The 25,358-nt window shown below is 32.1% G+C and overlaps 1 protein-coding gene across 4 annotated transcripts in view; it reads left to right on the top strand.

The window, feature by feature from the left end:
- Positions 1–25,358, top strand: part of LOC129905672 (leucine-rich repeat-containing protein 15) — a 364,926-nt gene that overhangs the window by 163,938 nt on the left and 175,630 nt on the right. For all 4 annotated transcript variants that reach the window (XM_055981210.1, XM_055981212.1, XM_055981211.1 and 1 more), the window contains exon 4: positions 21,089–21,239. In XM_055981210.1, the coding sequence (XP_055837185.1) occupies positions 21,089–21,239 (151 nt within the window). The remainder of the gene's footprint in view (positions 1–21,088; positions 21,240–25,358) is intronic.

Below are 25,358 nucleotides of genomic sequence, written 5' to 3'. Positions count from 1 at the left end.
TGCGTTTTAATGAAGATGTGAAAAATCGACATTGATATGGTGTCGGTTTAAAAAGTTATAAGGGTCAAAAGGCCACGAATAGTTTTTCGCAAATAAATATTAAAGGGTATTATAAAAATTGTTCGTCGTAAAACTATCTACAACATGTCTCAAAAGGGAAACCACGTTTTTTGGAAATTTTGTATGTTTCCCTTTTTTGTACAATTAGCGCCTTCATTATTTAAAACACACTTTTTAAACATGATTCAATTTTAGTTTTGAGCTTGTTATCAATTTTCCAAACATGAAATCCATAGAAAATATTGTTTGGAGCTTCTCGAGAGAAAAGTTGCAGAATACCTTTTAACAGTACAAATTTAGCTGCTGAAAAAGCCAATCCGATCATCAGACTCCTTAATTCCATTTGTACTTGGTGCTAGTAATTTTTCATTTAATTTGAAAAACTTTTTCCGTCACATTTGAGTATTGAACCTAGACCAAGCGAGTTCAAAGGCCAGTACACTACGCACTGCGCCACCTCACCACATCATTAGCTTCACCCAATTGTAGGCTTTTTAGCTTATCAACATATCGATTGAATAGACTTAGCATTTTTACACTTAATTTTAATTTCTAAATCAAGTTATTTTAATTAATTGTTTTTGAAATAAACAATTTCAAAGTCAAAATTTGGGAAAAAAAAGTTAAAAAACACACTGAATGTTAGGTAGTTCAGTACTAGAGTGACCGCAACTCCCATAGAAAAAAAAATTTGTCAATTTTTGTTCGGAGGAACCGCTTAAAATGTTCAGCTTTTACAGATTTTTAGATAGCCTTAATTTCAGCTCGATTGCATAAGTCTAAATGGCGCCGACACTCGCTCAAAGTATCAAAAATGGGGTAGAGTTGCCTATTTGCGGCCAGTTTCTCCAGTTTCCGGCCACCTTGCGGAAAATCGTTATAACTAGTGATTTCGTAGGGTTTATTCCAAATTTTTGCTTAATAACATCATAAGAGCGAAAATTTGGAATAAACCTTACGAAATCACTAGTAATAACGATTTTCCGAAAAGTGGCCGGAAACTGGAGACGGCCGCAATTAGGAAACTCTACCCTATCTGTTTTTTCACTGTTTTGCGAAGAAAATTAGGTCTGGATCCCAAAACTTTTTTACTTTTTAAGTTAGACATTAAATAGCATCTGAATTATGTGTAAAAACACTACCTTTAATTTAATATATAAAAAGTGAAAATAGACCCATTTGTTTGGGAGATAGAGCTAATTTTCTTCGCAAAACATAGATTTTTGATCGTCGGCACCATTTAGACTTATCCAATCGAGCTGAAGCTATCTTAAAATCTGCAAAGGCTGAACATTTTATGGGGTTCCCCCGACCAAATTTCGAAAATGGGTTTCTTGCGGTGACTTTATTGAGTTCCTATATAAAATATGAGGACCGGCATCTTTGACCGGTTTCTTACACCTGAGACCCCAAATAATGACAAAACACATCTTGCCGTTAATTATGATGGTCCCTTCTCGCTCCCGTCACACCGCTCTTCACGCAAGTAAAATAAACTTACATAGGTTAATAGAAATTTTTTTTGCTCAATATCTTCCTTTTGCCATTCTATAACATATCTCAAAAGTCTATAAAAATCTCATGTCCGCTTGTCGCGATTTCAAGGTCAAATCGCGAAATGGAGATTTTCAAAATTAACAAAAATATTTATTTATTTATTGCTTATTACAAGCTGGACTTAAAAACTAATAACAATAATTTAAAATAAAATTATAAAATTAAAAATAAAAAGAAAAACAAATTAATTATCATTATATAAATTGAACAAAAATAAGATTCAAAAGAAAATTGACAAAATTTCATAAAAATTACAAAAATAAAATAGGCGAAAGAAAAAATAAGAACTAAAAAAAAAGAAACTAAAGCAGAGATACCCAAAAGAGATGAAAAACTTCTGACGTCATACGGGTTTGCCTAAAAGCTGCTTTAGACATTTTTGGATAAGTATGCGTGAAAAAATAGACATTTTTGGCTAAGTATGCGTGAAAAATCGTACATTTTTGCTTAGGTGTGCGTTAAAACACCGTGGCTACACTATGTGTGTTTTTCACATTTATTCACGAATACAAGAGAGATTACAACAACACGAAATAAACAAATGGGTTTTGGGGGTTAAAACGTACGAAAGTTTCCCATCTCCTTTGGGTATCTCTGAACTAAAGAATATGAAGTTATTGGCGTAAGGAGGAGTGGATGGAGTTTCGTAGAACTGATTTAGAGATGTGAAAATCAAAAATATTTGATGCATTATTAGCATTGCGCAACATTCGAGACATAGAATTATAGTAGCTGTAATTTGTGCGGTGGAAAGGGACGCGGAAAAGTGGTACGTTTCTAAGACAACGGTGATTAGTGTTAAAAAATACTTGATTTAACAGCTGGGGAGATAATGTTCCCAGTTAATATATCATATATAAAAATTATGTCTCCGGTTAAACGTCTATTTTCGAGAGACTGAAGGTCGATCAGCTGTAAGCGATCAGAGTATGGGGGTAGCCGATAATGATCTTCCCACGGTAGATTACGCAGAGCGAATCTTAAAAACCTAAGTTGAACGGCTTCGATCCTTTTAATTTGAGTAGCTTGATAGGGAGACCAAACTTGGGACGCATATTCAAGAATAGGTCGAACAAGTGAGACAAAAAGAGACTTTGTTACATATGAGTCTGAGAACTCTTTTGACCAGCGTTTTATAAATCCAAGTATTGCATTGACTTTATTGATAATATTGTCTATAAGGCAGCGAAAGTTGAGTTCTTTATCACAAATGACTCCTAAATCACGGGCAAAATCAACTTCAGGCACTAAATCGCCATTGATAAAGTAGCTTCTGGAGGGAGGGGGGAGACGTTTACGTGAGAATGTCAAGTTGTGGCATTTGCTGACATTGAGTTCTAACATGTTTTTTTTTACACCATAGAGAAAAAACGTCTAGGTTGCGTTGTAATATACTAATGTCCGAGGGTGAAGAGATGCGTTTATAAATTTTCATATCGTCCGCATAAATAGATAAATCACAATCAAGCACTTGAGTAATATCGTTGATGGCTAGGATAAATAAAAGTGGTCCCAGATGGCTACCTTGCGGTACACCGGAAGGTGCATGAAATGGGATAGAATAGGATGATCTAAAACGGACAATATACTTTTTATTATTCAAGTAGGAGTTCAGCCAACAAATGAAGAGAGGGGGGAATCCTAGGCTTCTTAATTTAAAAATAATAATTTTGTGTGACATTTTGTCGAAGGCTTTGCTAAAATCTGTAGCAATTACGTCAACTTCATCTCCATCATCCATTGTGCACAGAACATATGTGACAAATTCTACCAGATTAGTAACAGTTGACCTGCCCATTACAAAACCATGTTAAATCGGGGACAAAATGGATTTGCAGTGAAATGAAAGCGCATCATAGCGATAGTTGGTGATATCGTTCTTGGGACCTTTTTTATGGATAGGAATAATATACGATATTTTCCACGTTTCTGGAAAAATGCCTTGCAAATATGACATTTTAAATAATTGAGTAAGGGGATAACTGAGCGCATTTATACATTTTTTTAGGACAATAGCCGGGACTACATCAGGTCCAGTAGAGTAATCATCTTTTAGTTTTGCTATTTTTTCTTTTACCATGGTTGGTAGAATGTTTATGGTAGAAAGTGAAACTTAAGCACAGTTTTTTAAGTATTAGAAATATTGAGTATCGGGTTCAATATCGCAGATAGTAAAAGATTGCTTAAAATAACTTGCAAAAAAATTTGCTATTACAACAGCTTCTGAAGAAGGACAATTATCATACGTTAGAGAGGATGGGTATCCATCTGATTTTCTTTTTATATTAATAAACTCAAAGAAACATTTGGGATTCGATTTTATACTGGATCGCATACGAAAGATATACTCATTATAAAGTTGTTTGCACAGGTCAGAAAATGTGTTGAAAGCATTTAAAAAGGCTTGATAGTTATAATGCGATTTTGATCTTTGATAATTCTGCCACAGTTTATTTCTCAGGTTACGAAGAGACCTTAGTTGTTTATTATACCAAGGTGGGGAGGTGGTGATATTTTTACGAGGTTAAAAAGGAACGGCGTAAGCAAAACAGCTGAAGATTTGAGTATAAAACATTGTAAGTGCAATATCAATTGTTTTTTGATCAAAGTCAAATTCCAATTTACTGAGTAGGACGTTTAACTCTTGAAAGTTGGCCTTACGAAAATCGGAATAGTATTCAGTAACAGTAGTGGTATTAAATGTTTCATATGAGAAAGACAAAATGAGAGGAGGGTGGAAACGATCCAGAGTTGAAAGAAGATAAGCACTCTCAACTACATACTCCAGTCAAAGCGTCGCAAAAAAGGGCTTCACCTTGCGCAGAGAGGCACTGTCAGTTTTTATTTCATGGATCGATAGGGGTATATTTAAAAGGCTTAAACCCAATTTCTCACCACCTGATCATTCTTTTTAGCGGAGTTATTCACAAAAATGCATTTTTGGGATATTTTACTTCTAAGATAATATCTTTGCTCCAGATTGTCGTAGACCAAATTATTTCATTATTATTTCGAAAAAAGCTTATATCATGATTGACATTTTTCTAATCTATTTTGTAACCCTATTCATGTCCTGCATTTTACAGAAAAAATCAGCTCTTTATCATCAAAGATGGCCGAGCAATTGATAAATGAACGCATGCAAAACCGGTGCGAAAACACCCAAAAATATCGTTTTTTGGGAATAACTCGGCTTCAGAGTGTCCTACGACAAAAAATAAAGCTATTAATTGTTCGTTACAACATTTTCTATCGATTTGGTGTATATTATTTTTGTTAAAACAAATAAAAAATAAGTAATATTAAGTCAAAGGCGTTTTTTTGTTTAGCAAACTCTTGCCTTATTATTTTGTAAACGGTGCAAATATTGGCTAAAAAAATAAATTACTGTTGTAGTCCTTTAAATTATCTACAATTTAAAAAAAAAAATTAGCTCTCTAGAACCCACACGAGCCGAGAAATTTATTTTTTAAAAAAGTTCCAAATGCCCAACGAAAAACATGAGACAAATCCTCTTATAACAAGAAACAATAGCTGCGTTCCTTTGGAAATATTCATCTATTTTTTAGTTCTTAAAGCTGCTTTGAACTACTTTTTCAGTATAGCAAAGTAGATCAAAGTAGTTTTAAGTACTAAAAAGTAGATAAAAATTTTCAAAGGAACGCAGCTAATGAAAACAACCCAAGGGAAACAAAACAAGGGAAATTTTTTTAAATTTTCTTACGGAATGATGCTCTCTTAAAATTATAATAACTCGGCTCGTGTGGGTCGTAGAGAGCTAATTTTTTTTTTAATTGTAGATAATTTAAAGGACTACAACAGTAATTTATTTTTTTAGCCAATATTTGCACCGTTTACAAAATAATAAGGCAAGAGTTTGCTAAACAAAAAAACGTCTTTGACCTAATATTACTTATTTTTTATTTGTTTTAACAAAAATAATGTACACCAAATCGATAGAAAATGTTGTAACAAACAATTAATAGCTTTAGTTTTTGTCGTAGGACACTCGGAAGCCGAGTTATTCCCAAAAAACGATATTTTTGGGTGTTTTCGCACCGGTTTTGCATGCGTTCATTTATCAATTGCTCGGCCATCTTTGATGATAAAGAGCTGATTTTTTCTGTAAAATGCAGGACATGAATAGGGCTACAAAATAGATTAGAAAAATGTCAATCATGATATAAGCTTTTTTCGAAATAATGACAAAAATGTGTTTTTTAACAACAAGAATTTGACTTTAAATGGCTGCCATTTTGTATTTACTCACTCAAATACAATGAAATTACATACAACGATAGAAAATATTATAAGGAAGAGAATGAATTTTTTGGTCTACGACAATCTGGAGCAAAGATATTAGCTTAGAAGTAAAATATCCCAAAAAATGCATTTTTGCGAATAACTCCGCTAATAAGTATGATCAGGTGGTGAGAAATTGGGTTTAAGCCTTTTAAATATACCCCTATCGATCCATGAAATAAAAACTGACAGTGCCTCTCTGCGCAAGTTCAAATGACGCTTTGACTGGAGTATACAATAGAGTTATCAGGATCAGATGTAAAAATTAAATCAAGTTGTCTTTCAAGGCTGTTGGTGACGCCACTTATTTGAAACAGGCTAGAAGCAGTCATACTATCTGTAAATAAAGTTTCTATATTAGATTTGGCATTGTTGGCACAAAAGTAGGTGCCTTCGTCATTGGGAGACCATACAATATGCGGGAGATTAAAATCGCCCATACATATGATATCATCATTACAGTTTGCGGCATTGAAAAGGACGTCAATTGCTTCACCGACTAGTTGATATGAACGTAAAGGTTGAGAAGGGCGAATGTAGCAACACGTGATATAAACATTCCGTGTTGAAAGTTTCACTTTTATAGCAACAAACTCAAAATCAGTTGATTGTGATGATAAAAATAACGTGGTATCGAATTGATTACACTGGTAAACAAGGTTTTTGCCACAAGAACCAAAATATACTTTTCTATATGTTTTTGATGTACTGAACTCGAATCTGAAGTCAGAAAATATTTATTGGCCTCCGTTTTTGAAATATTACCGTTAGAAAATGCTGAAAAACGTCATTTTGGCTGTTTCGAGTTAATGTTTTTATGTGGGGTAATTCATTTTGAAACAAATTATAAAGGTGTCTATAAGAACTGGTTTTTGTCTTCCAAAAAATGTTTAAATCTTTCCTATTACTCTTTTACTGCCCGAGATATTAAAAGTTTAAGTACTGGTCTTTGACTCAGAAGCAGCACTGGCCAACCAAATTGAACGTTTTTTGCCACAAGAGTTTCTGAACTCGAATCCGCAATCAGAAAAATTCTATTGGCCTCCGTTCTTGAAATATTACCGTTATAAAATGCAAAAAAATGTTTTTTTTTTTTATAACGGTTATATTTCAAGAACGGAAGCTAATAGAATTTTTCTGATTGCGGATTCGAGTTAAGCGACCCAAAATTCTTTAGAAAAGTATTTTTTTGTTCTTGTGGCAAAAATTTTATGCCCAGGGATTTAAACTTTAGATTAAATTTAGTTTCTCTTTGGTTACTAAATGAGACTTAAGATATCTCGGGCAATAAAAGAGATATCGGGAAAATTTAAACAATTTTTGAAAGAAGAATATCTGTTCTTAAAATCACCGGAACAAATTTGTTTTTAATGAACTAAACCACATAAAAACAGAAGCTCGAAAACAGCCAAAATTACGTTTTTTAGCATTTATAACGGTAATATCTCAAAAACGGAGGCCAATCAAATTTTTCTGACTTCAAATTCGAGTCAAAAACCTCTGGAATAGTATATCTTGGTTCTTGTGGCAAAAAAAAGTTCAATTTTGTTGACCAGTGTTATTAATGGCTATTAAAACGCCACGACCTGATAAGTTGTTGTCTAAGTTGTTGCCGTCAACTCGAAAAGTGGTATAATCTGTGGTGAACAATTCACTGCTGAGAAAGTCGGGAGTAAGATTAGTTTCGGTTAATGCAAAAATATCGTAGGGGAATTTTTGTGAATTGAGAAAAATCTGAGATGTTTTAGTACGGAGACCTCTGACATTTTGGTAATATATTGATAGACAAACTGGGTGATTTTTATTTTGAAGTTTGGAATCTACACGGTTAGGCACTAAAAAAATTACGATTGTTGCGATTTCTTGGAGGATAGGATATGCACTTTGAGTTAACATATGAGCCATAAGCTTTTAGGTCATCTGATACCATTTGATTTGTAACGTTAAAGGTTTCATGAAAAGAGTTATAAATATTACGAAGAATGGTAGGATTAGTGGGAAGACCTTCTTGTTGAATGGAAATTATAACATTAGTTTTAGTCTTACCTTCAACTAATACAGATTCTGGTTTATCATGAAGGAAAGCGAGGTAGAGGCGAACGTTTTCGTATATGCGACGGTCTCTAAGCCTAGACATTGTGTAACGGGCATCAGGTGAATTTGAGTTTCCCATTGTCAGTTTAACAGCAGGAGGGAGAAGGGGATCGAGGAAACGAGGTGAATCAGTTTTGGCGATGGAGACTGATTGCTTGTTTCTAGGATTTTGTAGATCAGTGGACTTATTTTGTAGATTGTGAGATACTGGGTTATGGGAATTAGGAGCTCCAGGATTAAGAACATGTGAAAAGGAGAAATTTGGATATTTTTGAAGTTATACTTCTTATGTGTCGTTGGACCAAAAATTTTCTTTTTGACAAGAACTGTCAAAGGGATTATCTAACTAGGTGCGCCATCTAGATGCAAAAGTTGGAAGCCCCATGGACTAATATGGAATATGAAACAAAGGGTACGTGGTAAGAACATCTTGATGTTTCAATGATTAAGCTGTAAACGCATTTGAAATAATTTCTATGTAGTGTTTATTACACACTGCGATTTAAGGCAGTGTGTGAATTGGGATAAATATTTAGCCGAGGCTAATTTTTTGACACTATTAAGGTTAGTTTAAAAAATTCAGCTGTTAAAAAGTTACCCTGCTCTGGGACCCGGTTAAGTTTTTATGTTCAGAGGATAATTTTTTTGCAGAAGGATTTAACCCAACTAGCACAACAGCTTCTGTAAATTGAAATCTCGCTTGCTTCCGAATTTGACTGCTTTTAGAAGTTCGGACTTGTTTAACAACTTCTAATAAGTTGTTAAAGAAACTTAAACGAAGAAAGCTGGTGTTTCTTATAAGCCTGTTTAATGAATTTATAGAAGCTTTACAGAAATTACCAAGTTTTGTATTTGATTTTTGGTTTTGATATTAAATAATCTAGCTCGGACACTTTTTGGTTTTGACATTGAATAATTTAGCTCGGACATTTTTTTGCTATTTGAACTGATAAAGTTTTTTATTTCATTAATGAATATACTAGGATGGCCGAGTGATTAGAGTGGTGGACTACCACCAAGCAGATACGAAGTTCGATTCCTGGGAGTGGTAAAAAAATTATAAACTTTTAAAATTATTATTAATAGATATACTAAAAACAATGGAATGTTATATATAATATCAGATCAAAAGATAAAATCCACGATTTAAAACTAGTTAAAAAAGAATTCTTTTTTGTTTTTGTAGTTGTTTTTTTTTTTTTTAAATTTCGATAAGGCATGTATTAAAGAGCTATACAAGCTCTTCCGAAGCTATCTGTCAAATCTCAAAGCTTCTGTAGAGCTTCGGTAAAGCTTCGTTTAAGATCCTTATAGAGGGTCAAACTTGTATAACGTTCCCCTTTTTCCGTGCCCAACAACCTTACTAAGGCTAGGCGCACACATGCGATTTCAGTCGTGCGATTATTCAGTCGCAAAAATGGATCACACGGATTTGAATGCCGATGAACACACATGCTTCTAAAAAATAGCCGCGATTTAAAAATTGAAAATTGTCCCATTTTTTTGGCGACGCGACTGTCGCAAATAAAAATGGAACAAATGGATCAGTATAGTTGTGCACACACTTGCGACTAAACTGAAAACGACTAAAAAGTAGCAGTCGCAAAGAGGCCAAATTATGCGCACACATGCGATTTTCAACCACTCGATTTTTTAGACGCAAGAAATGAAACACATTATTTTAAATGAGAGCGCACAGACTTGCGCTTTTAAAATCGCAAAGTTTAAAAAAATGGATCCGGTTCTATTTTTCGCGATTTTTTTTTGCTGCACATAAGGATATATTATAAAGTATATAATGCACCTGCCGGACCCTTGGAACAATTATTTTAAGTACAATAATGGATATACTAGAAAGTGTTGTATAGTGGATAGTTATAAACGATAGGAAATTTAAAAGGACAATTCCATAAAATTCATAAAAGAGAAAACCCTCAGAAATTTACCCAGTACTATAGAATGAGTATACAATGCTTTGGTGAAATAATGGTACTCGTAGGGCCTAAAATAAGATACAAACATACACATTGCAGAGAATCTATTTCTAATCTGGTAAACAAGCTGTCAAACCCTTACCAAATTTTGAGACTTGTATCACTTTACCACTTTTACCAGAGCTTACATTTGTTCCATGAATTCACCTTATCATAAAATCCGATCGTAGATACCATTTGTATGAAATATTCCATTTCGAACATATTTCGTGATTGTTTTCTTTGCGGTCATTTGTGTTGAAGTTATTTATTCATAATTGTGTTAATTCTACTTTACATTTTCTCAACTCAGTTTTTATGTTTTAAATCAAGTTTGTTTTTCAGAGTAATTCAATATTGTTTTTAAAACTAATTTTCATTCTAATAAATTCTTTCATATTGTTCAATTCGTTATCTTAATAAATATTTTCTTTCTTAATTAAATAAGATTTATTTAATATTCAATTCCTTAAAAACAATAATTTGAAAATTAGATTTGAACAGTGAGTATCTCCTGGCTCTTTTGATCTAGAGATGATGCATTTTATCGAAAAACGGTCAACTCTTTTTCGACCAAACATAATGTTTTTTTTGCAATAAAAAATAGTCGCGCGATTTCTTAGTCGCAAGTGTGTGCACGGTAATTTTATGTTGCGACTGCGATTTTTTAGTAGCAACGACTGAAAATCGCATGTGTGCGCCTAGCCTAAAAGAAGCTGGAATGTAGCTTTTGTAATACCTTAACCGAAGCTGAAATGTTAGCTGGGAAGGCTTCGCCAAACCGGAGACCGGAGGGTACATGCGGTAGCGGTACGGGTAATTGTATGAAAAAAATTCCAAAGTGACACATCAACGTCAAGCGTTCCACCAAGAAAAAATCTGTGAGGGCTAAATGTCATTTTGAAACAAAATAATTTTGTGAGACAAGTTTCTAGAATGAATCCAATATTTTTCTAATCCAACACTTCAACTCAAACCTCACAAAAATGCAAAGTTTGTTTAAACACTCATTTGTGATAAAAATTATTTCAAAATAAAGTATTTCGTGAATCATGCGCAAAATAATAACATTTTCTTCAATTTTTTCATGTTTTTAACACTTTTATAACTGCACACCACCAAAAAACAAACGTCAAAACAATAAGGAAACAATTTAAAGAAAGGGAAAGAAAACTGAGAAATGAATCCAAAAAATGTTCGTCTCAGAAATCTCCGAAGAAAACTGAGAAAAGTGAGTTTTTCAAGATTTTTGTATGTGCTTGTACATTTGTTTGTACTAGCCGACCCAGCCTTCGAAATTCGAGTGCCAATTTCTTTATTTTGTTTTTATTTGCAACAATTTTGAACACAATTATAACAAAATAGTTTCTTTATTTTTTATTGTATTTGTTGTTGTTTTCTTTCGATTAACTACACTTTTTGAAGACAAATACACAGGAATATATAATATTCCTACTTTTTGATATATTTCAAACCTGATTTAGATATTTGTTGAACTACGTTTAAACTAAGCTCAACTACGTAAAAAAAGTATCGAAAAAGAAAATGCAAAGTGTAATCGCCTAAAGGGCATTGTGTTTGCACCTTGCATTTTGGGATTCAATTCAACCTGTTTCATGTTCCATTCGTTCAAATTCCATCATTCAATCATTCAACCTCCACCAACTGCAGTCAAATTTGTCATTCACACATCACATTCAAAATTCTTTTTTTTTTATTTAGCCTGTAGAAGTTTAAATTTTTTGGAAGGGAGAGGGCAGAGGGCATTTTTTGTCGCACAAAATAAAAAAAAAAATGTCGGTGGTTTTTCGTTTTGTGGAATGTTAGTTTTAGATAATAACAATTAAATAATAAAAGTGAATGATAAGTGTTGTGCTAGTCAAAAACATTATTCACAGTGTTAAAGCTGAAACACAATCACGCTTTGCCGTCGATTTTGACAACTGCGAAAAGTTCAACTATAGGAAATCTGTGTATCATCACACAATGACGCTTTTCTTACGTACGCTTTTTTTGACAAACGTAAGGAAACGTAAGAAAGCGAGCAAACGTTCAACCAGACTGAACTTTTGCTCGCTTTCTGACATTTAACAGACATAGTTACAGTCACACACATTATTATGCGCCAAATGTGAATAAAAAAAAATAAATTATTGCAAAATTATGTGTGTTTTTTAATTTCTCTATATAGATTTTGCACAAAAAAACGACATCGAGATATTTTAAATGAAAACAATTTACGTATTAAAAACAAAAAAAATTTAATGATGTTTTAGACTGAGTTTTATTGTTAAAAACAATATATTTTGATTGGTTTTGTTTTTATAACTATAGGATTAAAGAATAAACAAATTTCTATGCATTTTTTAAACACATTAATATCCTTTTTCATTTTTCCACAATTAAATCAAGATAAAGACTTGGCCCAATAATTTTGTGAGTGACTGTGTTTTTTTTTATTTGACAGCAGATTTTATGTTGCAATCAGCTGTTCAAAGTCAAAGTGACAGAAGCGCGCTTTGAGGATTTCTCAACGTAACGCAACGAAGCGACGCCCTAAAGCGTGATTGTGTTTCAGCTTTTAAAGTGTTTTTTTTTTTGTGTGTGTCAACATTGTAAAATGTTGTTTCCATTGGCTATTTTATGTTGTTTTTCATTATTTGTTTTCAGAAAGTTTCAGGCTTGCCATGGGGTGCTGATTTAATTGTTGTGTGAATATTGAACAAAAAATACAAAGTCTGTCTTGAAATGGAATACGAATTTTTAAATTTTACAAATAAAGTATAAAGCCCGGATTTTTTTCAAGATTCACACGAACGCAATTTAATCAGCACTAATTCACATGGCAAGCCTGAATGTTTCTGAAAACAAATAATGAAAAACAACAAAATAGTCAATGGAACACAACATTTAACAATGTTCACACACACAAATAAAAACATTTTAACACTTTAAATACCTAACATTTTTCACTACAACACTTATCGATCACATTTATTATTCAATTTTCAGGGATAATTTAATAATTAATTTTCCACAAAACGAAAAACCACCGACATTTGCTTCTTTAGAAATTATGTAATAAGACATTTTTTTACATCATCCTTATTTTATTTCCTACCATTAAGCTAAGGGTGATATAACATTGCCATATTTGAAAGTGCAGGGATATGATCTTGTGGATTTTGCCTTTTGGAAGTTATATTTCTTTTACGACGCGTCGCGACCAAACATTTACTTTTTAACAAGAAATATCAAAGTAAATCAGTAAATCAATTATGGTCTGAACCTTAGTGAATTTCTGTGAGACAGAAGTATAACTTCAATCGCGTGTACATGTGTACATGTACACACACGCTTTTTTTATTATATTATTATAGGATGATCTATAATTATTATGCTCATGGTTGTGATTATGTTGACGTGTTCTTTTGGGAGTGTTATCTGAGCGGTGGTTTTTTGGACTAGTTGTTAAAATAGGAGTTATGTTAGAGGTATTATAAGACTTAGATCTAGACTTATATTTAGATTTAGATAATGAGATGTTGTTTTTGTTTGCAGGTATGTTAGTTGAACGAATAATTTTCATGTTGCATTTTCCTAGAGTTAAGAATGAGTTAGAGAAGATCCATGCGAACTTTTGAGGCATACAAATTTCGAAGCTTCCAGGGCCAAGACGGTTACATTGAGTGAGATGAATTTTTAATTTCTTCATGAAGTTTTCCTGTATCCAAATTTCGTTACCGTAACGAGGTACTTGATTTATAGAAAATGTCACTGGTTGGCTCATTTTTTTTTTCTTATGGCGATTATTCCATTCGGTTTTTGACCAGGATTGACCAAATCGTCTTAGCCCAGGAGAAAATTGTTGGGAAGCACCATTTTCGTTTTGCAAAGAATTGTCTTGAGCAGGTAAATCGACTGATTCTAGTTCTAGGAGTTCAGATGCGAGCGATTTGTTGTTGGATACGAGGTGATGAGTTAACGATGTAGAGGAAATGCCTTCCTGTGTGGTTGAGGAGTTGAATATTTCGACACAGTTGAGTTCTGCTTGAAGTGATGAATTATTTAAGCCATAGTCGTTTTTGCAAGTTGATCGTTTAATTTCTTGTGTTAATTCAGATATCGATTCGTGGATAGATTTTGATTCTCTGGTTAAGATTTCTGCCCGAACTATAGAACTTTGACTTATCATTTCATACATAGATATAAAATCTTTATAAATTGACTTGAATCCTATAGATTGTTTTTCATGGATCCAGTTAACCTGGAGATGTTGTGTTCGATACCAGTTACTGCTGAAGAAGTTGATGCATATTGTGTTTTTAATTCACAAATAGAGTTAGTTATTTTTTTCAATTCGGTGTTAATTGACTCAGGCATAGAAGTGAAGTTATCCAAGCACTCAGATGATTTTTGAGTATTTTTCTTTAAAGATTTCTCGAGGGCACTAAACTTTGAAGTTATGGAAACATTTTGGAAAAAAAAATTTTTTATTGTGTAGTATTTATGGTTCCGCTTCGTTATGGTAGAAAACATATACAAAAAATAATAAAATTGCACTCACCACGAAAGACGAGGTAGTATATTTATATAAATATAGTGGTGTAGAGGGAAAGAGAAAGACGTATTCTTTAACCACTCACAAATTATTAAAAAAAATTAAATAGACTGAGTTTCTTAGCAATTTTAGTTTAATTTATTTTTAATTCAATTATATAAGAAATTGCACTTTTCAATGACAGATAATAAATGGGAATTACTTAATACACGATATAAAAAAAGTTTTTGTGTATAAGTTAAAAAATATATTGAGAAATTTGAATTTAAACTTATAGATATAAAACAGCGCTGGTATAACTATCGGAACAGGGTTCGGGGAATGAATAGACTATGGTATTATATACACATATGGTACATGATTTCAAGGTATTTTTTAAGGCTGATTCCAAAAAATCTAAAATCAAGACAATCTGACGTCTCTGAAAAAAGTTATACCTGTTTTTCATCTATCAACTCATATTATTATAACAGTTGCAAACTTACTGCCGAAAAACCCTTAAAAGTTATGGTAGATGAACCAAATTTTACATGAAGATTTTAGAATCCATCATTATTAAAAATCAAAACAATCCATTACAAAAAACATATATACCTACGAAATAATGGTATTTTTTGATGGAGGGGCAAATTTTAGAATATGCACTAAAGAAGATTCTTGTTCATCTTAGGAATAAGTGCTAATAGGCTAATTTTTACTTGCGATATAGGTACTATAGGGCAAGTTTAGGATTCGTAAAAAAAAATCGAACTCGAGATAACAATTTTACATGACATTACGATGGTGTAGAATGCCAAAAAAGTGGGTCCGGCAATTCTGTCTGTCTGTCTGTGTGTCTGTCTCTATCTGGAGCTGCAGCCTAAACGAGTGAAGTGATTTTCTTCAAACTTGGTGGTTAGCAGCTTTTGGTGATTCCCTAGAGGGGAAATTGAAATTTTGACTTGCGATATAGGTACTATAGGGCAAGTTTAGGATTCGTAAAAAAAATCGAACTCGAGATAACAATTTTACATGACATTACGATGATGGAGAATGCCAAAAAAGTGGGTCCGGCAATTCTGTCTGTCTGTCTGTCTGTCTGTCTGTCTGTTTGTCCGTCTGTCTCTATCTGGAGATGCAGCCTAAACGAGTGAAGTGATTTTCTTCAAACTTGGTAGTTAGCAGTTTTTGGTGATTCCCTAGAGGGGAAATTGAAATTTTTTTTTTATGACCAAAACTAACGGTACCTGCCATATAACGGAAATAGAAAAGTTAATTTTTTTCAAAAACGGCTCTAACGATTTTGATTAAAATTTTTGTGTGTAGTACTACACATGAGAGCCAACTTTTGAAATAAAAAAAATATTTTTTGTACCGTTATTAACGGTACCTGTCATAGAACGGTTTTTTTTCGTTTCTTAATATCTCGTACAACATTAACCCGATTTAAATGAAAATTTTTATACAAAAGTGTGTAAGTAAAGATAATATTAAAATTTTAGAAAATTTTCAAAAAACGCATTTTTGGTTTTTTTAAAAATATTTCAAAATTTTTTTTTGAAAAATCAATTTTTTGAAAACGAATCAATGAAAAATTTTGAAATTTAGTTTTTATGTGTAAATTAATTATTTCTTCAAAATGGCATACCAACTTTTTTTTTGAAAAATGTTAAAAAATTTTTATATATAAAAAATTATTTTTTTAAAAAACGGTTCCTACAATTTTCGAAAATTTTTTTCTAAAAATACGTTTTTATACAAGAAATAAAATGGCATATTTTTTATTTTTTTTAAGATAATTTAAAACGGAGTTTAATTAATTATAAAAACAGATTTAATTTTTTTATACTACTTATGAAATTTCTTCAAAATATCAAATTTTAAATTTCTTGAATGAAAAGCTTTAACATTATAGTTACTTTAAGCATAAGAGCAAGTACGTGCGACCCCAGTCGTGCAATTTATTTCATTTTAATCTTTGTTTGGATATTCTTTAACTACCCTCAAAAATCTAAAAAAATCTCATGTTCGCAAGTCCTAATTTTCTTGGTTTGAAGATAAGGTGCAGCTTTGAAAAAATTGATAAACTACTCTTCAGATATTTGTGTCAGATCAACATGAATATGAATAAGGTACATTACTTTTCAGGGATGGTCATATTGATTTGTTTGTGGGTTTTGTTGAAATGATATGGGTTATGTTGGTATACATATAAGAATCTAAAGTTTTCTTATTATTTTTTTAAAATCTGCACCTAACTTAGTTTAACCTGGAAAATTAGAACTTGCGGACATGAGATTTTTTTTAGATTTTTGACATAAGTTATAGAATATCCAAACAAAGATAGAAACAAAAAAATTAGCCTATTAGCACTAATTCCAAGATTGTACCAGGATATTTTTTAGTGCACATCCCAAAATTTCCCCTTTTCTCAAAAAATACCATTTTGTCATAGACATAAATGTTTTTATGCATTGCATTGTTTTGATTCTTAATGATAATGGATATGAAAACCCTCATGAAAAATATGATTCCGCTACCATTACTTTTTCGGTAGTAAGTTAGCAGCAGTTTTTCGGTAGTAAGTTAGCAGCTGTTATAATAACATGGGTTGAAAGATGAAAAACAGGTATAACTTTTTTCAGAGATGTCAGATTGTCTTGATTTTTTTGGAATCAGCATTAAAAAATACCTTGAAATCATGTATCATATGTGTATAGCCTATTTTATGTTATTAGCCTATTTTTGCTAATTTTGAAAATCTCCATTTCGCGATTTAACCTTGAAATCGCGACAAGCGGACATGAGATTTTTCTAGACTTTTGAGATATGTTATAGAATGGCAAAAGGAAGATATTGAGCGAAAAAAAAATTCTATTAACATTCATTCCGAGGTTAAACCCTTATTTGACTGGATTAATAATAATTTTCTTATAACGATTTAATTATATTTCTTTTACGAAGTCACTAGAGGAGCAATAAAGAAGTTTATTTACTGCGATTTCGCTTTCAAATAAACTTTACTTCTTAAATAATAATTATTTAAAGGCTAGATTTGGGGCCATTTTTAGGAGTGACTTAGTCCACTTTCATAATAATTTTCCCCAAATTTTGACTTTGAAATCGTTTATTCCAAAAACAATTAATTAAAATAACTTGATTTGGAAATTAAAATTAAGAGTACAATTTTGGCTTTTGAAAAATTACAATTCATAACTGTAAGTGTAGCCGTTGTTTTTAAACATTAATTTTTTTTTTTATTTTAAGTCAATTTTTTAGAAAATTGCCCCTCCCGATCTAAAGGAGTTAAGAATAATCGTATTTAACTCCTCTACAAAAAAACCATATCAATTCTTGGCAACTAAGTTATCGTACTCTCCCCTCAAATCAATGCTCTCATTGATTTTAACTCAAACACAAAAAACCGCATTTTTTAAAGTATCTTATTTTTTGAGATTTAAGAAAAAATGTACATATATTTTCTCCAATTTTTTTTTAGCTTTTTTTAAACTTTTTTTTTCAAATAAAAAAAATAGTCTCAAATCAAATGAAAAAAAGGTCACTATAACAAGCAGCTGATCAGGACGTCTTCTTTTTTTTGTTAAATTAACGCGAAAAGTCAACATGGATTCATGAAAAATGGCTTTCGCGATGGAAATCGAGAAAAAAAAAGGTTTTGTTGTCCCTGAGGACCTTAGCTATCCTGAAATCTATGTAGTGTGAGATATTTTTCTGTTGAACGCAACTTTATAACTCTTACATTTCAAAAATAGTCCTGAAATATTCAGAACGTAATAAAAATAACTTAAAAAAATATAATAATTTAAAAAAAAATACAAAACTCTAAAAATGGCAAAAAAACATTTAAAAAAACACCAAAAATTAACAAATAACCTCAAAAAAGGAGCCAAAATACCACTACGTTCTTATGGGGTTGATTATGAGTCACACAAAGTGTGATTAGAACTTACAAATCTGTTGATTAAATAACCATTATACAAATTTTTCCTTAGGAACATATAAAACAAATATAAAAGTGCCTATTTTTTTTTTCAATTTTTGAAAAACTAGAATAGTTTTTTGCATCTATTTTTAAGGATTTGACTAAGAACTTAATAGAACATTACAACATTTTGAGAAAAACTTGTACCTTGTAATTCGAGTTTTAAAATTTTAAAAATTATTTTTTTTTTAAATTTTGACTTTGAAATTAAATTTCTCAAAAACTATTTACTCAATGAACATCAAACTTAATGAGTATATTTCAGCTTTCCTATATAAACTATAGGACATTATAAGGTGCTTTTGTTTTTTGTTTGATTTTTTGTCCATTCTAAGTCAAATGTATATATATGTATATTGTATAATGCCTGCAACGCTGTAACTCAAAGAAGGGATCACGTACGATATTGAAATTTACAAATTTGGAATCCTGAGATCATTTCGAACAAAGCTGCATAATTACTTTTGGGGTCCATTTTTATAAAACCTGCCGCGTTTTCAAGACCACCGTGAGCTTATTACCTATACAAATAAGAGTAGGGGCGTAAAAAGATAAGGGCCACAAAATTGACCGGCAAGTTCCACATTATTCATCTTTGACCTCTTCTGAACTCAAATCCATTGATGAAACTCGGTCCTCATATTTTGAATACTCAACTACCTCTAGCGCCTGCACTTATAATGGAATTGACTGAATAAATAGCAGCCTAACTGCAAGTATGGAAACATACGAAAAATGAAACTTTTTTTTTCTTTTCATTTGTACCAATTAATGAATATGTCAAATAATTTTCGACAATTTTGTCATCTTCTTTTTTTTGTATATTTTTTGTTGCTTATACAGGGTGTCCCGGGATGATATAAGAAGATTTTGAGGGATGATTCTTGGGTTTATTCTAAGAAAAAAATTTTCTACAGTTACTCTCTATCTACAAAGTTGATACCCTTTAGCGATGATTTAAAAACGCTTACTTTGGTATGCCCTTACGCATGTTAATGTCAATAACTCCGTTAATACTTATGATTAATATCTTGATTTTTAGAAGAAATGCTATTCTTTATACCTGCATTTAAAAAATGTTATTATCTTTTTTTGTTGCTCAGATATTAATTTTTAAATGGAATTATTTTTTTCTTACCCATGATAATTTTTGACTTTGGGACCGATTTTCTTCCAAAAAACAGTGTTTTATAAATTTATTCTTATGAAAAAAACAAAAATGTTGTTCACAAGTTTGCCAGAAAACTTATAGATTTTATGATACCTATTTATGAAAACCTGCACCAGGTAAAATCTGGGTAAATGGGTACGAATTAAAAATTTATTTTTGTAGTTTTGTAGTAAAAAGGTCCCGAAAAGAGGGGTAGTTGAAAACTTAACCTATTAGTGGGGCGGCTTAGCAAGAAAATCGTGCACTTTGTGATAAAAGCATGAAATTTATGTATATCGTTGGTAGTACTCAATAAAAGAGTTATTTTGAGATATTGGGCCACCTTGTATTCCACCCAGGAGGGTAGATGCAACAGGTTTTCTGTGTTGCACCCGCATTTTTGCATATCTTAGTATAGCTAATGAGACATTTTTATTAATATAATACATGATTTCATGGTAATTTTAACGCCCGATCGAATAAAATCAATAGCAAAATGTCTGAGCCATCATGTAAAAAGTTATTGCATTTAACTAATTACACAGCCACACAAAAAATTACTATTAGGAACAGAATGTATGTTTATTTTTTGGTCTACGACAATCTGGAGCAAATATATTAGCTTAGAAGTAAAATATGCCAAAAATGCTTTTTTGTGAATAACTCCGCTAAAAAGAATGATCAGGTGGTGAGAAATTGGATTTCAGCCTTTTAAATATACCCCTTTCGATCCATGAAATAAAAACTGACAGTGCCTATGTGCGCAAGGTCAAATGACGCTTTGACTGGAGTAATTTTGCCGTATCACGTCAGGTTTTTGAAATATTCTCAAAATGTCGAAACAAAAAAAAAGTTCTTATCTGACATTTTTTGAGAATATGTCAACGTGATACGGCCAAATAGACTTTGGATTCGTTTTAAGCGACCCAAAAAACATACGATTAACATATTTGCAACCCCAGATAAGAACTTTTGTTTTTTGGTTTTGACATTTTTTTGAGGATATCTCGGAAACCTGACGTTATAGGGCAAAATTGATCTCGAATCTGGATTCAGAGACCCAAACACTATATGATTACCTAATAGGTATATTTGCACATCCAGATCAGAGATCGTGACATTTTTTTAGGTTAGCTCGAAAACCTGACGTGAAACGGACCCTGGATTCGGTTGACCCAAACACTATATGAAAAACATAGTCGCAACCCCAGGTCAGAACTTTTGTTTTTTTTGTGTGGCTGTGTTATTGAAATACAATTTTTTTTTTAATTGTTTTCGTTAAATAAATAATTTTTTATAATTTAAACTGCAGATTTGAAAATATGTAGTACCTTAAACATATCGTTGGCCTGAATTTATAATTTATACTTTGTTTACTTTTTCTTTGCTTATACTTTCTTTTTTTACAGATATGGACTGTACTACAAAACATGCAATGTATTTGTTTGTATTGGACGGAAGAAATCACCACGAGCTAAACAAATATATGCAATGTTGGATAGCATTGAGCATTATAAAAACCAGCAGTTAGAAAGGTTAAGGGAGAACTATGCACAACAGGTTAGAAATTTATAAATTTTGATTTTTGAATGGGTGTGTCATAGTAGAGTTGGGGAGAAGGTGTCAGTCACGCCCACAAATTACAACTACTCACGAGATGACTCATATAAAGCATGTTAATACAAAAAAAAATAGGTAGGGTGTTTTGGTGTTTTCATAAACGTAGGAAATCTGCGTTAGCCCAATCGTCTTTCTGCTTTGTTGCATTAATGAACACAATAATTCTGCAGAATGTTTGCAGGCCTGCGTAAGTACAATTGTCAGCAGTCATAAACGCCAGAAAAATAATATAAAAATGATCACAGAATGAATTTTGTTTAATAAGCAAAAAAATATTCCCTTTTTCAAAAAACTTTGTAAACCGTGTTACATTAAGGTGACGCAAAATATATATTTTCTTCTAGATTTAATAGCGGAATAAAAAAAGAGTGGTTCACATTTGAAACAAATTATTGAAAAAAATACCTTTTTTGCGTTTAAAAAAAAAATGAGTTTTAGTGCACAGAATGTTTTTTAAGTGCGTTTTTTATTGCTATAGCAATACTTAACTCATATCAAATTAATTTAACCGATTTTGGTTGAATTTCAAGAGTAAAAGTGAAAATACAATGTTTCTGAGCCCCCTAATGCAATACCTACCCAATACCTACCCAATTTTACATTATAATTTAGAAAATTATTTTAGACCTTATTGATCACTCTTTTTTTTTAATTTTCGCACATAAACACGAAACGAATGCACATTTACACAAAAATTACCTTCTAAACGCGTTTCGATAGAACTTGCCTATCATCATCAGCGCACACGACTAATTACAAGTGTCATCTTCTTCTTGTAGGTTAGTACATACCATGGTATAAAAAGAGAAGGTATGATCATTAGAAAAAACTCAGTATCGAGAACTGTCAAAACTTATGGCTACTTAAGGTTTTGACAGCCCAGCCCATTGAAATTGTTGTTGTAAAAAAATTTGTCTTGGAAATTGTTGTTGCTTTTGACTTAACTTCAAAACCATATTACCCCATTTTGTAAGATGGCGGCTCTAATGATCACCCTTCAAGCAAACAGGTCCGACCTCGGTCCGAATCCGCTCCGCCTGAGGCGGAGCTGAGTCCGACTTCGGATCAGAAACTGGTCCGAAGGCGGCTCAAATTAGTATGGAAATTATAATCACCGCGAAGTCGATTGCATATGTATTGGTGAGTTGAAAATCTCCATTCCGAGAAAACGGAGCCGAAGGCGGACCTGAGCCGGAGCAGCGAAAACCTACCAGAAAGAGGAATAAGAAAGGGATGACATTTCGCATTTGCGACCAAAAAAAGAACAAGATTTATTTTTTTTTTCACTGAAACTGTTTTATTTTTTATTTTATTTTGGCAAACGAAATTTTCACAATAAATACAATATAAAATACAATACATTTTTTTTCATTTTATTTCATTTGATGCTGCTGCTGTTGTTGGTGTTTTTTTAGATGCATGTTTCACCTTCTAGATTTTTCTTCATTTTCTTCATTTTTCATCATTAGAGATTACATCTACAACACAAGAAGAAACAACATTTTAACCCGAACACTTTGAGCGATATATAAAACATACCTTTTTTGTTTTCCATATTGTTTATAATTTAATAAAATTGTTTATAATTAATAAACTAACATTATACAAACAACGACACGAGACACGACGCGACCAAACACTTCAACAAAAAATAACAAAATGACGCTTTGGCTCTTGTTGGCCTTGTCTTTCTTTTCCTTTTCTCATTTTTCACCACGATTCTCGTTCGACTTTGTGTTCATACACAAAAAGTTGCAAGTGTGTGAGTGCAAGCCCGATTTTCGCGGTCTGAGGTCGGAGTTTCTTTGTTGAACTCAGTTTTCTTGCTTGAAGGGCATACCTTGTCTTTTTATACCATGAGTACATACAGCATCACTGGTCCAATGTGCAAGTCTTTGCAAGAACACGAATTTGTACGAAGATAACCGACGTGAACGACGGTGGTTTTACATCACACGTAAGGTACAAAGTTAATTGTGTAAGAACAATAGAATACAACAAAAACACAAAAAATGAACTTTGCACTCGGTATTTCTCGATGTGCATGTTAACATAAGGTATAAAGCTAATTTTAAACCAATTGGAATAAACAAGATGTTATTATTTCCAAGATCGGCGTTCATTGAATTTTCATGTTTTTGGATAAAATAGATTTCGTAAGCATCTAACCGTTGAAATCGTTAACTTGTCGAACTAGTTTTAAGTTATCTTTTGTTAAATTTAAGTGATCGTTTGTTAGAACATGGTTGGCTAAAGCTGAAGGTCTTGGGTTGTTTGTTTTTATGTATGTAGTGTGTTCTTTAAATCTTGTTTCAATATTTCTTTTTGTTTGGCCATAGTAAACTTTTTCACAATCACCACATTGTACTGAATAAATTCCCGATTTCTTAAGAGTTTCATTTTTATCTTTTGTTGAGCCTAAGATAGATATTAATTTATTGTTGCTCGAAAACACCATTTCCATGTTGTTGCGATTAAATGCACAATGCACTCTTTAATTTATTTGTAATAACCGGGTTGTATGACAAACAAACCCTTTTTCGATCATCTTTTTTATCGATTTTTTTATTTTGCGCATACAATGTTGTTAGATTAGAATTTTTAATTTTTCTCATATGTTTTAAGATGAGATCGTCAATCATTTGAACATTGTATCCATTTAAATTGGCGATATCTTTAATATGCTCATACTCTTTTTTGTAATCAGCGATTGAAAGTGGCAATTTACACAATCGATGAATGTATGAATGAAAGGCGGCTTTTTTTGTGTTGAATCGGACAATACGAGTTACTTGGAATGCAACGTTTGGTACTTGTTGGTTTATGGTAAACAGAAAAACTTAAAGTATCTCTATGTCTTCGTACTTCAAGATCTAAAAATGGTAGTTTTTGATCTATTTCTTCTTCGACTGTGAAGTTAATTTGATCATATTGGGAGTTTAGTAACGTTAGTAAAACTGTTATTTCCGATTTCTTAACTAACGCAAAAATGTCGTCTACATATCGTAACCAAATTCGTGGTAGATTACCATTGTTTTTCAAGTTCATTTCATTTCATTCATTTCATTTGACATAAAAAGTTCGGCAATCAAGGATGAAAGGGGATTGCCCATACTTGTTCCGTGTTCTATGGAGTAAAACACGTTACGAAATTGAAAATAATTTTAGCCGTTTTTTATTATCACTTGATCCATATAGATCATTGATTAAAATGTATTACAACAACTACATGAGATCTTGCAAGATCACGATTCGTGATCCTGATGAAAAGCAAGATCACGATTCGTGATCCTGACGAAAAGCAAGATCTCATGTAGTTGTTGTAATACATTTTAATTAATGATCTATATGGATCAAGTGATAATAAAAAACGGCTTTTGTTCCATACATTTTTTAGCAACATTTACATAGACCCTTTTCTTTTCGGCTGGTATCTCGTTTACATCTAAATGTTCAACTAAGGCTTCGAGAGCTTTTTCAATCGGAATGCTCGGAAATAATGATACCACATCGAATGAAACCATCATTTCATTTTCCTCTATTTATATGTCTTTCAGCTTCTTCACAAACTCAAAAGAATTTTTCACTGAAGCACTTTACACTGCTGGCAGATTTTTTATCTCATTAACGAGCCATTTTGCCAAGTAGTAACAAGGGGAATTAAGACTGGGTTCCCTTTTTCAGCAAAGTCAAATCTCATGTAAAAGCATTTGTGTGTATTAGTGAATGTGTTTCGCTCTCTCGCCATCGAATTCTCTGGTTTTTACTCTCAGGATGTTGGTTATGGTTTTCATTCATTGTCTCTTTGTGAGATCGCCATCGCACTCACGCGTGCGGGGTGACATGCAAATGGATGTAGGTATACTACATAGATCTTTATATGGATATGGTTTGTGGACGAAAACTGGTTTGAAATTCAATATTTTAAATAAAAGATTTCTGGAGTGTATACCTATTTATTTTTGAAATGAAAAAGAAACTTGTTTCCATGTTGCTGTTGTGGATGGCATTTGAGTTTTTTGTGTATCAGAGAAATTTTTTGCATTATAATTATAGTTG

This window comes from Episyrphus balteatus, chromosome 1, assembly GCF_945859705.1.
Source record: "Episyrphus balteatus chromosome 1, idEpiBalt1.1, whole genome shotgun sequence".
NCBI lineage: Eukaryota > Metazoa > Arthropoda > Insecta > Diptera > Syrphidae > Episyrphus > Episyrphus balteatus.
The sequence above is the reverse complement of the archived record's forward strand: the minus strand, read 5'-3'. Positions and strand labels throughout refer to the sequence as shown.